The sequence below is a fragment of the Nansenia antarctica genome, assembly GCF_963989245.1.
Source record: "Nansenia antarctica genome assembly, chromosome: 10".
Lineage (NCBI taxonomy): Eukaryota > Metazoa > Chordata > Actinopteri > Argentiniformes > Microstomatidae > Nansenia > Nansenia antarctica.
Window position 1 is genome coordinate 12,066,024 of NC_137680.1, and position 14,674 is coordinate 12,080,697.

The 14,674-nt window shown below is 45.7% G+C and overlaps 1 protein-coding gene across 1 annotated transcript; it reads right to left on the reverse strand.

Moving 5' to 3' along the window:
• Positions 1-3,616: 3,616 nt before the first annotated feature.
• On the reverse strand, positions 3,617-8,272 carry rrp15 (ribosomal RNA processing 15 homolog; the record flags this gene model as incomplete). The annotated part of the gene is made up of 5 exons (XM_080540974.1): positions 3,617-4,093; positions 6,438-6,621; positions 6,874-6,971; positions 7,261-7,703; positions 8,221-8,272. The coding sequence occupies 5 exons, from the start codon at positions 8,270-8,272 to the stop codon at positions 3,944-3,946; spliced, it is 927 nt and encodes a 308-aa protein (XP_080397100.1). The 3' UTR covers positions 3,617-3,943.
• Between the last annotated feature and the right edge of the window lie 6,402 nt (positions 8,273-14,674).

The window sequence follows — 14,674 nt, forward strand, 5'->3', positions numbered from 1 at the left end:
TTTGAACACGTAAAATTGGCCCTACAGCAGCTTCTTGTAAAAAAAAAAAAAGAAAGATAAAAGCGGCGTAATCTAGACAAGATAACTTAAATACAATTAACAAATGATGAACATTACAATAAAAAAACGATGATGATTTTTAAAATAATATTTACACTTGAATGATCGTTAGCCTATAATAACCGCAAACGTTGTGTGTTGTGTGTGCACACTATTTGAAATGATACCTTGACATGCATTCAATATGCCTAGTAGTGTAACTTATCTGTAGAATCCGTTATACGGCCAGCGGAGAGCAGACAGCGGCACTCTGGTATTCCCAATCACTTGTAAACGCCTAGGCTAGTGCGTAAAGTTACAATACAACGAAAAAGTCCAAATGTGGCCATTCAACTCCTGTCAAAGTTGTCACACAAACACAGCTCTGGATGGAAAACAAACTACAACCGACTCGCTCACTATCTCCAGTCGTACAGGACAGACGTGTGTAGCCTGCGGGTTAGCGCACACCTCCACCGCATCAGAGCGCAGCGAGATCTCCAACCGTGGCCAGGCGCTCCGCTCGCAACACGAGTCGTCTCTGAGTCTCTCTATCTGCAGATTAACTGTATGGCTTCGGGGGGCAGTGCATGTGCATCCCCTCTTCCGATCACCAGATATTACTCAACAGTTAACCCAGGACGTCCTGGCGCGTTCAAGGTGTCGGGTGGAGAGGAAAAAGTAGACACTTTCTTAATTAACGCATAAATGGAGAAATGACCGTAAAGAATAAACTCAAGGATGTAGAGAGAGAATGTAGGTGTAGTATTATTGAGAAGCGGTATTTCCCTTCAATGAAGCGACAGACCCGTGAAGCGTCCCTCCATCCCCTCTCACTGAATAACGGTTCTGAAAGTTCCCTGCACCTCTCCTGAGCGTACGCGTGCCAAGACAACGTCAACGGGACAGGCCGGTTGGAGAGGGAGATTTATACGGGAGTAACTAAACCACGTGCTCCCCCTTCTTCAAACCGAGGTTGTGGTCATCACTTTCAGACCGGGGGACTCCTTCAACTTCAGGTTACGAGACGATTTATTATAAATATGAGTGTTCGGTGTACCCATCGGGACAGTGTGCAGCGGGTAATGGCCCTTGCGCGCAGCCACGGGGTCCTAACGCCGGATCGGATGGATCATATGACGTCCACTGAGCTCTATAACAATATTGTAAGGACCAGTGAAGCCTTGGTTATTCTATAATAAACCCAATTCTCAACACCGTTTTGGCACCGAATTCAAATGGATGAAGTCTTATATGTTGTAATGTAAATATGCCCAACATTTCAAAGTTCCATTTGTGTTATGGCTCTAAAGAAACAACTTGGAGGATGCTAACTCAGAATAACAAAGTTAAAATGTTGAGCTTCCTGAGAAATTCTGCATGTACTGTATGATGTGCCAAGTGATGTAAAGTATATCAGCGATGAAATTAATTGATTTGAGTTCCAGGCGATTTCATTCACTTGATCATCTTTCCTGTTATGACATGCAATAGTGTGCCATATTCTCCTTATGAAAAGTAAATGAAGGAACCCCTCTCCAAGTGAAGAGGACCCTATGCATGAGTGTCAGTGAGAGAAGGACAAGTCTGATACTGAAATACCTATCTCATCCCCAAATGTTCAGGCCATCTCAAATGGCCCTTTAGCCTTGAGAGTCCCTGGATGTTCCCCTTTCACCTCCTCTCTCTCTCCACCTTTCCTCTCCACTCTCCTCTGCTATCCACTCCTCTCTACCCATCTCTCCTCTCCACCCCACCCCCCCCCCCTCTCTCCTCTCTCCCACACTCCCAGCGCCCTGTATGCGCCAGGTTGATTTACGTTTACCCTCCCAAGAAAATCCCAACGTTCTTTTTTCATCATTTGCCAAGGCTTTTTTCCCCTTTCCCGAGAATCCCCTCTCACCCTACCCCCCACCCACCCACCCAAAGCCAGCCATTCATCAGCTGTGACAGGCTCTCCGAAACTCTCTCAGCGCCCAGCCTGCTGGTGCAAACCAGATGTTGTCACTAAATCAGTACCCACATGGACAGATGTGAGGACCAGCAGAGGTGTGAGTGCGGTGGGGGGTGCGTGTGTGCAGGTTGCATGGGGGAGATATATCTCATGGGGCAGCCCCAGCAGGTCCTGTCTAACACCTGCTAACCATAGTGCACATACAGTACCATGACATCAGCGGTATAACTGTACAATGGGACAGAACATTATTTCTTTAAGCCTTTGCACCTGGACACGCTACAGTATATCTCTCTATCCCTTGTGTCAGTGTGTTGGGTAACTCATTGTCCCTTTAAACAGACTTTATCCCAATCCGAGTACACCTGCACAGACGGTCCCATCTCAACCCTCTGAGTCTAGTGTGCCTGTAGTTGGCATTAGTGGACTAGTAGTAACCCCATCTCTATAATCCCTGCACACCTGGGCAGGAAACCCCTTCACCTCTCCAGGTGAGATCAGAGACCGCAGGACACGACAATGAAGACATTCAATCCATTAGGCAATTCTAACATAGGGCATACATATTCTACACAGACATACGGTACACACAGTACGACATTAGAGTTCCCATACTGTACAGTACACAGCGTTCACAGCTTCCGTGGGACAGAGGAGAGGACAGAGACAGAGTTGAGATGCCACAGTAGTAGTAGCACATTCTTTTTCTGTGAGGTTTTCTAGGAGGAGACAGAGAGGCTGTTGATGGCTCATAGAGATAGACGGACAGAAGAGGTTCTAGTGCTTTAGAACATTGTGGGCTCTTCTCTAGGCTAGCTGTAAGGTTATTTCAGAGAGGTTGTATAGGTCTAGTAGATGACACTGTGGGCTCTTCCCTAGCTGTGTGTCAACAAGGCCAGGAGGGCTGGCATTCCAGAGTGGCAGGTCGCAGTGTTGCCATGACGAATGAGCGTTGCACACGGTGGAGACAGGTCTACTGAGACGTGGCGGCATTCTCCTCGCGGCGATAAGGCGCTCGCTCCGCAAATATTTCCACTGGTTGTGTGTGGCAAGGGCCAGACAGAGGGAAAAGAGAGTCAAAGAAAGAAAAGAAAGTCCACAGTCAGCAGAACTGTCACTGCCCCATCGCCATGACTCCCATGGACGGGTCACTCCGAGGCGAGGGTCATCACCTTGGCAACGGTCCAGTAGACACACGCAGTCTGGGCGTCGTTAAAGGAAAGGTTTATGTACATTATGGTTGCATTACACTGTCACCAGCTGTTCCATGCTCTCTGGCACACACACTTCCTGTGAAGGGTCATTGGTAATGCGGCTCTTCTCACATTCTTTGGACAGGGAGCAGGACAATCCCAGTTATGTCCTGTCCGTATTCTCTTCTATATCCCATAATGACCATTTACAACCCTCAGCATAACGATTCTGTAGCTAGCAGGGTTGGGGACACTTCCACCATCTTTTTGTAATTTTCAAAAATGTTCTGATCATAAAAATATAATTTCACATTCATTTCCTGTACCAAATGACTTGAAATTACATTTCCAACCAAACAATAACATGCAATAAGATATTCAAGTAGCAAACAACATTGACTGCACCAACAAGAACAGGTGAACACTTCACTGACCACGTACATACTCTGGCTTTTTATTTAGAGGGGTGTTACAAAAAGGGTCTATGTACAGATTTTGGGATGGAAACATGTTGAATGGGTCATTCAAAAGACAGACAGCTCTAGCTTTACGAAGACGACTTCGCCACTGTAGATCAGAACAGATGACACCCTAAGTCTTGCTCTTGCTCCCTGGCCAGTGCCTGGAGCAGATCTCAGGGTATCAGGACAGTTCAACTCCGTTCCTCCATATGGACACCAAGGCACAGTTCTGTCCACACACACACACACTTCTGCATGTGCTCGCTCGCGCGTGTCTGTGACGCAGATCAGTAGTTTCAGTCTGAATCGCTGTTGAAGTCCTCAGCGCCCCCCTTTGGCTCCCCACCACCCCCCTCCTCATCACTCTCCTTGTCCCAGTCCTTCATCGAAGCCCCCATCATGTAGTCATCTCTGAGCACGCTCCACACAGGCTTCTCCTCACCAGCCTGAACACAAAATACATCGCAGATTTAACAAAAAGTATAGTGGTTCATGACACAAACATATAGATGAATGTTTTATGCTTCAGGTGTGTCCTCAAACTTAAGAGCAGGTACACAATACAATTCCAACTTCCATAGTCCTGTCACAATACTCTCATGACAGCATCTCCAGTTCCAAAAGCCAACAGTGCCCCCAATTGGACATACAGAGAAACTACATGAATGTTTATAAACAGTTGACATTAATATAAACAGTTGACACTAGGGATGCTCCGATCTGGATCTTTGGGGCCGATACCGATCACCGATTTTTCCCCTCAAGATCTACCGATACCGATCTTTTAAAAAATACATAACTGTATGCCTACTGACTGGATAATAGCCTAAGCCTACATATATTTTGCTTTTTAGACAAAAGTCTTGATCCATTAGGCACCAAGCAAACGCAGACCCAAGTCAGTCGATATGGCTGTATAAAAGACATCATAAACGTGGCCTTCATGGTTTACATACGCAGGGGTGCAAACTGGCGATGGTCCAAAAAGGTGACACTTTTTTTTTTGTCCGTAGATGGTTAGCTCTATCATTAACAGTCTAACAATGATGCGCGTGTAAGTAGCGATGGCCCTGACCGTAACACCCATAATTAACCCATTAACCATAATTAATGTAAGCAGGTTTCTACAAGTTACATTTAAGACCTTTATAAGAACACTTTTAATAGATTTGAAGACCTATTGAGCAAGTATTGGTATTAGACTCACATTCATTGATTATTTTCATTAGCAATGCTGGGTGATCTGTTCTGTTGCATATAGAACAATGATAATGTAAGTTAGCCTACTTTATCAATTCTTGATTCATTTCCATTGCTTCTCAATACAATACTAGATATAATAGCATAAATAACAGAATAAACTCACACACTTACTTACACTGCATAGCCTACATACTGAGATATGGCACACACACACACACACACACACACACACACACACACACGTACACACACACCTCTCACAGGAGGGCCACACACACACACACACACACACACACACACACACACACACACGTACAGCTACACACACACGCACGCTATATTTAGTAAACCACACACACCGTTGCTACCACTGCAAGTTTGAAGAAATTATAACTTCACATGCCTACAGTCAAATCGCCTCCTACGGCGATTATCGTATCGTGGCCTCTTGTCTTATCGTTTCACGTGGCAACATATCAGGGTTTTGGGCGCAGCTTAACTGACGGTATTTAGTGATCGTTAAACTGTTGTTTATTTTTCGTGTTATGAAAAAAAACGAGTCGGCGAGTAGCGTAGTTCTAGGCTGCGTTCGTAAATTCGCTCTGAGAGCGCCGGAGGGCACACTGGGCTCAACGTCATAAATGGACCAAGTAATTTGATTGGACAAGAGGCATTCCATGACTGCTGGTCAGATTTCCAGGGCGAATTTACGAACGCAGCCTAGAACTACGCTACTCGCCGACTCGTTTTTTTTCATAACACGAAAAATAAACAACAGTTTAACGATCACTACATACTTTATGGATTGGATTCACCATTCTCGTTTGCCATAGACTACTATTTGGTAAGGCTTTTGTAAATACTTTTGTTTTGGGACGTGTTTGTGTTTGGGGCGGTATGATCATCTAATTATGTGTAGTTATGTGTTTCTAGCATGTCGATGTTCTATCAGGTAAATTCTCTAGAACTAACCTCATGACATTTCACAATCACAATCATATAGTATGTACAGAAACTCACTAAAGTATAAAATACCGCTTCTCTTGAAATCACTCTCCAGCTCCTATGACGCTTAGAGGTCAATGCATTAGTTTTTTTGGTGAACTACCGTAATAACCCTAAATGGTTAGAGAGTGCAACTTCTCTGCTTTCAGAAACTGTTGTTTTTTTTCCGATTGCACGTATAGTTCAAGAATTACGATAGTTTGAACGAACCCTGTAAAATCCTGTTGAGAAGTTATCGCAACATAGAAATAACGTTTTCCCACAATAAAATAACTTAAAAGATCGGCTTTTGCGATCGGCCATTTTTGCCGATCACCGATCGAGTCATTTGGAGTGAAATCGGCCGATTTAAATCGGTGGCCGATAAATCGGAGCATCCCTAGTTGACACTCCCAAGAAAACACTCATAGAGCAACTAATCATTCACACTGACAAAGATTAAGCTAAACTGTCATGTTAACTGACACATATTGTAACGTCAATGGACAATGTTATGGTAATGTTACAGACCAACTAATGGAGATCATGTACACAATCGTTGCAAACGTAAATACTGTTGAGACACCCGAAGGTGAGACCCACCGTCTGTTTCTCGCTCTTGACCTCGCCGGGCCCTTCCGTCCCCCGCAGGACGTTGATGAAGTCTTTCTTCGAGATGGAGGAGAGGAGCTTGGCCTTCTTCCTCTCAGAGCCTCCCACCTCCTTCACCTTGTCATCCACGGTCTTTTGGTGCGTCCTCACAGCGTTGAACAGCTGCACTACTCCCCTGAGGGACACAGAGGAGAGAGACACACCAAGGCGGGCCTTGTTCACATCCTTCTTTCAAAATGACACAAATTTCATAAGCTTAATTTCCGCAGTGTTCCTATAGGGCTTAGGCACGGAATCATTTTCTATATCCGATCTTTTTTTGGCATCACTCTATTCAATGTGCTTTGTCACAGTGGCAAAAGTCAAACTACGGTATCCTCATTCAGAAGTAAGCTGGAGCTTTTGGACAGGTCAATGTGTTGTGTACCTGGTACCGATTCTCTGCAGGTTCCTCTCGTTCTCGCGGTCTTTCACTAGGTCAGGTTTCACTCGGCTCATCATCTCCCACGCTCGCTTCTTGTCAGTCTGTTGACCGGAGGGGAACACGTTAAAAAGCACAGACAGATAAGACTTAAGGCTGCAGTTTCACTTCAATCCAGTTGAGGAGGGCATCGCGTGATTTACACGTTTGCTATCTTATTAACTGCTTTCGGCTAAGCCTAGTCAGATACCCAACGGTTGTTCAATACATAATTGATCACTGACCTAAACCCAAGCATGTTAGATTGCCTTTTCCAGTTCACACACACACACACACACACACACACACACACACACACACACACACAGAGAGAGAGAGAGAGAGTGATTGTACCTGTTTCTTCCTCTCCAGCCACTCCTTCTTCTCCTTCTCCTTCACTTTGTCCATCTGTTTGTTCTTCAGCAGGATGGTGGGTTTGCTCTCTGGGGTCTTCTTCTGCAGAATCTTGGCCATGGCCTCAGCCCATCCAGCGTTAGGGTTGGCATTTTTCTCTTCTTCTTCTTCTCCTGCTTGCTTGTTGTCTTCCTTGCCATCTTCCTCTGCCCCTCCGGTTTCATCCTCTGCCTGTTCCCCGTCGCTCCCGCTGTTGCTCAGTCCTCCGTCGTCATCACTCCCTCCCTCATCTGATCCTTCTCCCTCACTCCCTCCCTCATCTGATCCTTCCCCCTCACTCCCTCCCTCATCTGATCCTTCCCCCTCACTCCCTCCCTCATCTGACCCTTCTCCCCCGCTTCCTCCATCAGAACCACTGTCGTCCTGGGGCTCAGTATCCTCATCTAAGGAAGGAACATATGGCATTAGTGACACACAGACCAACTACCAGTCAGCTCTCCTTACATTACTCCTCTTTACTCCCTACGCAACAATCTGAGACTAACTAGCTACCCAAAACAGATAGATAGATAATTGTACTAGCCAAAGCCATCATTCATTAAAAAAACAACAGGAGTTAATTTGATGCTCTAAACATTAGGCCTCTATGTCAGACTATTACTGTAATACAACCACATTATGACCACTTCGACTTCAACCCACAGAGTGATGAATGGAAAAGTAATGTATTTGATCCAGATACCAAATATTTATACTATAACAACAATACGGTTAAAGTATAATTAATACTTGCTAGCTAGACAGCAATAGTTTCCTAGTGCAACAAATATTATTATCATTCTATAATTTTTAGCTAATGTAGCCAAAGAGCGAGACTTGCTGCTCGCAGTGTAACATTGTAACATTGTAACATTGTAACATTGTAACATTGCCATGTCATGTAAAAGGATCAAAGTTTACCTTTTACATCTGCTGGGCAGATCTCCGCATGTGCCTTTTCCACGGCTGCCATCATTGTACCGGAAATGCTTATGTGTAGCACTAAAACCGTTCCGTAGAACAACTTTGCAACGGATTGAAAGTTCCCCTCTTCTTCTTTTTCTTCACTGATTTAATGGCGAGTCGCAACCAACGTGTCTAGGTGCATACCGCCACCTACTGTACCGGAGTGTGTAACATCAGGGCTTTAAATTCTGTATAGGCTACTAGTAGCGGTATACTATTTTACGATCTAATCCTGTGTATACTATTTTACGATCTAACCCACCACAAAAATCCCTTCCAAATTCAATTCCCGTCCCAGCTAAATGTCTTGCACCTGCAGCCAGGTAGTGAGAAATGAACGAGAGAAGCCCACTAGTTCAGAGCAACCTGCAAGTACATGACATTTATTTTACATTTTAGAAACACGTAGCCTATACAGGTATTTTTAATCATGGATTTTTAAACAGGTGTACTCAAACCTTTGATGGGTAGCCTAGTGTATATTAGTATTAATCTGAATAGGGTATTGTGCTCTTGCTCTGTTCTTTGAATAGTTAGGTAGGTAGTTAGGTAGGCTATATAGTTCTAGTTAGGCACGGGGCCTTTGGAGAAGGAGAGATTATTATTTAAGCAATATTGGTTAAACGTTAGTCCTCGTCTTAATTATATGTAGGCCTACCTTTGGTTTTATTTGAGGTTCTAGTATTTCAGAAAGTGATGATCTACTGGGATTTCTCCCACACAACCATCTCTAGGTTCTACAGAGAATGGTTCGAAAAAGAGAAAATATCCAGTGAGCGGCAGTTCTCTGGGCAGAAATGCCTTGCTGATGGCAGAGGTCAGAGGTCAGAGGAGAATGGCCAGACTGGCTCGAGCTGATAGATGTTGGGGTGTTGCTGAGAGTGGGCCTTGGTAGCTACTCTCTGATGCAACAGTAACTCAAATAACCACGCTTTACAACCAGGGTATGGAGAAGAGCATCTCTGAACGCGCAGCATGTCGAATCTTGAAGCAGATGGGCTCTATGCTGTGTGTCCCATTCATTGACACTTGAAACATCACAGTGGTACTGGGATAAACTCTCTGACATTATAACTCAAATATCCCATTCTTACTTTCTTGGGCATAACATTTTCAAACTCAAGGACTTCTGACAGGCTATCCGTTTTCACCCCCTTTCTTTGCATTTGTAGCCTATTACCTTTCACCACCTTTCCTCCTTTCACTTCCTGGATTATCTCATCCATCGTCATTGCCAAAGGTATATCATAATAGCAACTCTAAGCTTGGCTGCATTCTCTTGGATAAGCACTGATCCTTTCTCCTTTCTCAAAAAACTCCTGTTACTTAAATATTTAGCACACTTGATCTTGCTCATTTCTTTCTCAATTGCTCTCGTCAGTTTAAGTGGGTGAACATGCCCCCCTACTTTTTTTTTAACGTTACCATCACTTTCCATTCATTTTGTTCATCCTCCTTCGTCACACTTGTCTCGGTAGCCTTCTCTGTTTTGGCCATGTCACCCACCTCCAAACCAATAATTGAACTTCCATAACTGTCGCTCCTATCTTTCCTCTTTCTATTTACAACCTGCCATGATACTATCGCTATCTCCATCCATATATCAACCCATGATAGTTACATTCATGGTACGGTTGTTGTTAATCCATAGTATTCCTGTAGCAAATGTATCTGTCTGTTGTTTTGAATTTCCCTCCAGAGCGTGGTCGTCACACTTCCATCAACTCTGGATCGCCCGTGAGCTCTCAGGAACAGGAAATAATCTTGAAAGATCCCTACAGCTGATGTCCTTTTGGGGACTTTATTGGGACTTGGGCAATGTTTGGTGGTAGGCGTGCCTCATTGTATGGCCAAGCTAATCATCAGTGTACCTGATAAGGTTAAAGTCTAACAAGAAAGACTACTCATACAATACATCTGGTTTCAGTTTCAGTTTTCCAGCATATCAAGTCAGCCTGCATTATCGTTACTTCAGCAGCATCATCGCAGAGCAGCTCTTATGATAAACGTTCTACATACTAATCTAATACATACTAATCTAATACATCAGTGTCTGTTGTCAGTGTCTAATTCAACGATCCATTATCAGACAAACTGACTTTCCCACATGGGTAAGAATACATTAGCATCTCTAACTAACTTTTCATTCAGCTTTTATTCTTTTAGTGTATTCCTTTGTTTGACTGAGCGTGTGTGTATGTGTGTGTGTGTGTCTGTGTGTGTGTGTGTGTGTGTGTGTGTGTGTGTGTGTGTGTGTCTGTGTGTGTGTGTGTGTGTGTGTGTGTGTCTGTGTGTGTGTGTGTGTGTGTGTGTGTGTGTCTGTGTGTGTGTGTGTGTGTGTGTGTGTGTGTGTGTGTGTCTGTGTATGTGTGTGTGTGTGTGTGTGTGTGTGTGTGTGTGTGTGAACTTCTAGAGACCGTAAGTTTACTAATTGCTTTCTGTATCTTCTCTACAGAGGTGAAGTCAACTCTTGGGGTGTTGCTGAGAGTGGGCCTTGGCAGCTACTCTCTGATGCTGGCAGTAACGAAAGCCTCAAGGGCCGTGGAGGTGATGATTCGATTGAACGTATTTCCTGTGGACTCAGTTGATGCGGCAGCCACAATAACTGGATTACCTGCGCTGGTTGCACTACTGGGCTGTCTAGGACTTGGCCTTGTCTTCTTATCCCTAGCATGTGGTACTACTTTAGGAGCTTGGACTATGATGTTAGTCATGAGTAGGAGAGTTGGATCAGGTGTAGGGATGGGGTTAACTGGACTGTCATTGGCCCTGGGACCTGGAATAGGAGGAGCAGTCCTGGGATATGCTTTAACAACCGTCTTGATGATGGGACCAATAGGGCTGTGTCTTATGGGAGTCCTTCTCAGCCTCTCCTTATTTCCAATAAATAAAAACGTGGCTATTACGGAGACAGGGTTGTTGATAGTGTTCCTTACTCTGACATTCATGACTATGCTGCTCGGAGTTTGGCTAGGAAATGTAATGGCTGGGGTGGATTGGCGTGACGCAGACGTTATTCCCTTTTTCGTATTGTTTTCATCAATAGTTCTCTTACCTGCTGCACGCAGTCTATCCTTTCTGGCAGAGATCGTCTTGGGCAAAGTCAGCACAGTAACCTTTCTATGGGTTCTCTACGGGTGGTTTGTAGCCATGGCCAGTATGCTTTTCGGACAGCATCCTGGATCTTCTTATGTTACTGGGCGGCTGCATTATGAAACAGCCATGGTGCTTCAATCACTGGTGCACACTACTGCCCTGTTAGCCGGGCTGGTAGGCTCTGTCCTGGGGGCAGTATCAGTCAGTTCCCTGAACGCTGGTATGGTTGGAGGAGTGTCTGTGTGGATATCCATCATGGTGGCTGTAGTGCTGAATATTTCAGACTGGTACCTTGGTGCCGGAGGAACTGTTGGGTTACTACTTGGCATGGCAGGGGCAGCAGGGGTATCTCTGGGTGCAGCTGGTGTGTCAACAGCAAAACAATACTCAGGGAAGGGATTTGTACTGGAAGCATTCGGATCAGTCATATGCAGCAGCGTTTTCGGAGAGTCACCTGGGGCATTTAAGAACGTAGCAACAGCTCTGGCTGCAACGTTAGCCGCAAAGCTGGTGACGGAAAGAGTGATGGGCGCAGAGGATATGACCAGAGCCAGACGCAGGGATGGGCATGAGATGATGACAGTGGTTACTCTGAGTTCAGCTGCCTTGGGAATGGTTGCAATGGGAGCGATGGTGCTGGGGGCAGCCGGAGTCTTCACAGCTCAACTGGGATCAGCAGGATCGTATGGAGTTCTCCTGGCAGCAGTGATAACTATCATAAAGACGACAAATCTATATTCTAACAGAGAGGCGCACAGGTAGGGGTGAAAGGAGCAACGGCTCCTGCCCCTTTTCCCTGCCACTCACAAAGTGCGTTCCTGGATATATATACAATTATATCAAAAATGGTTGTCAGTGCAGGATCATATTTCCCTCTGTGTTCTCAAAATTTCCTCTTCAAGAACTGCCTCTTTGATTGTCTGACAGCTGTATCATCAACCCTGCTGAAATAAATGAATGAATGAGTTACCTCTTGCCAGTTGTTTCTATGGTGATAATTGGGGATATTTGGACCGTGATTTTCTGATTTGATAGTTCCTCTTCCTTACAATACCTACCTACTAATCTCCTCCATCTCGTTCCCTTACACACATCCCCATACATGTGATTCCAACTCCACACCCCACTAGAACATAGTTGGAATCCCTCTGCCCCCACCCAGTAGCCACTGTGTGAGGTGAGTGTATTGAGATGAGTGACAGGACAGGAAAGTGGAGGAGATAGGGCAGATGCCAGATAAAAGAAGTATGCTCGCTGATACTCATGTGATGCACGGTGGGAGGGTAGTGGTTATGACAGATAGTGGGTGTGTCCAGTCACGTCTTGTCTTATAGGGGGGGGAGAGGAGCACCTTCATCTGCTGCAATCATACACAGAGAGTGGCCACCCTCTCACCTGAGAGAGAGAGAGAGAGAGAGAGAGAGAGAGAGAGAGAGAGAGAGAGAGAGAGAGAGAGAGAGAGAGAGAGAGAGTTATTAGCACTATAAGCTCTGGAGGGAGAAGGAATTCTGCTTCCTGTATCACCATGCCCCGGTCCAAGCTGGGTAAGAACTGTACTTTATTGAACCGCCTTACTGAACCTTTCAGAGAATGGTAAACGGATTGCCAATGCTGAGGTAGTGTGAACAAGATTGCTTTTGAATAGCTTGGCTGACAGTAAGTGTAACCATGGAGACACATGACCCTCATCAGTCTCCCCGTCAGGAGTACCCTGTTGGCAATAGAATGTGCAAGTATTTGTACTCCTTAATGACTTATGGACACTTTCATGTGGCCAGTCTGTTAGCATAGCCTGCTCATGCACTACACTGCGGGATGTTGGCCATGTGTTTATTTACCTTGTAACGTCATAGAGCGGTTATACATACATACATACTGTATAGGAAATTCCGAAAGACAGAATTCATCTGGCAAACTACTTACCTCTATACTTCCAGTCTTACATGCGTTCACTGTAGCTGGTGTTTAAACCATGCGAGATAGGATCATGACACTCTGCTGGTTAAACCTGATCAGCAAGTCTGTTGCTGACACCTTGCTCCAGATTCTTGAAAAGAGAGTGGTTCCATTCATTAACACAGTACAAACAAACACAAACTGTATAAACCCTGTCAAGAACTACAACATACAAATACATTTTGGTCATGTGCCTTACGGATGATTATATCTCAAATCCACACTTCAACAACAACTTTCACTCTCTCTCTCTCTCTCTCTCTCTCTCTCTCTCTCTCTCTCTCTCTCTCTCTGTCTCTCTCTCTCTCTCTCTCTCTCTCTCTCTCTCTCTCTCTCTCTCTCTCTCTCTCTCTCTCCGTTGTGTTTCAGAGGTCAGCAGCCCCATGGTGGAGACAGCCCTAGGGTTTGTCCTGGGAGCAGTGGGAGGATGTGTTCTGGGCGCCACCGAGGAGCCTGTGGACCAGGCCATGTCTGAGATGACCTTTGGACCCCTGCTGAGGCCAGTGTCTGAGGGGATCAAGACTGTGGGCCCCCTGGGGCTGGGGACTCTTCTGGGAGCCACCGCACTCACCACAGCCATGACCTCCGTTGTGGCTGGGGTCATACTAGCCTCAGTGGTAGCATCCGTGTTGCTGGGTGCTAGCAGTGGGAATGGGGGTGCTGGTGGTGGTGGAGGAGCGTCTCAAGCAGAGTCCATAGGAGTGTGGATAGTAGCAGGCCTGGTGGGGGCCTTCGGAACCACAGCCAGCGGAGCCATTCTGGGGGTCCTAGTTGAAGGCATCACAATGGGATCAGGTTTGAAGGGGCTTCTCTGGGCTCTGATTTTATTCACCATGCTCAAACCTGCTCTGCACTTCCTGCTGAAACTCGTATGGAGGCAAGGAGATTGTTGCATCCTGGGGCAGACTCAGAGCGCCCAGGTCAGAGAGAAAGAGCAGAGAGAGATGGAGGCCAGAGAGACGGAGGAGAGAGGGAAGGTGGCTGTGGAGATGGAACAGAGGATCATCACCCTGGAGAAGGAGCGAGAAGAGAGAAGAGAGGGCCTGGAGCACAGGACTGTCTGGCAGGCACAGCGCAAGGAGAGGGAGGAGATGGAGAGAACATGGAGAGAGAGACGAGAGGTGGAGGAAGAGATGAGGACGGTTCGGGAGAAGATCAACAATGTAGTGGTGAAATATGTGGAGTTCCTGGCGTTTTCAGGGATTCCGATGACTGTGACCGCCATGGTTACAGCGGGGTTCGGCATGTTCGGGTTTGGTGGCTACCGGTTTGTGTTCGCGGTCCTTCTAGCATTGGTCCTCTTCATGTTTTTCATATTGATAAAATCATCTAATTTCAACTTCTGGATGATCATGGC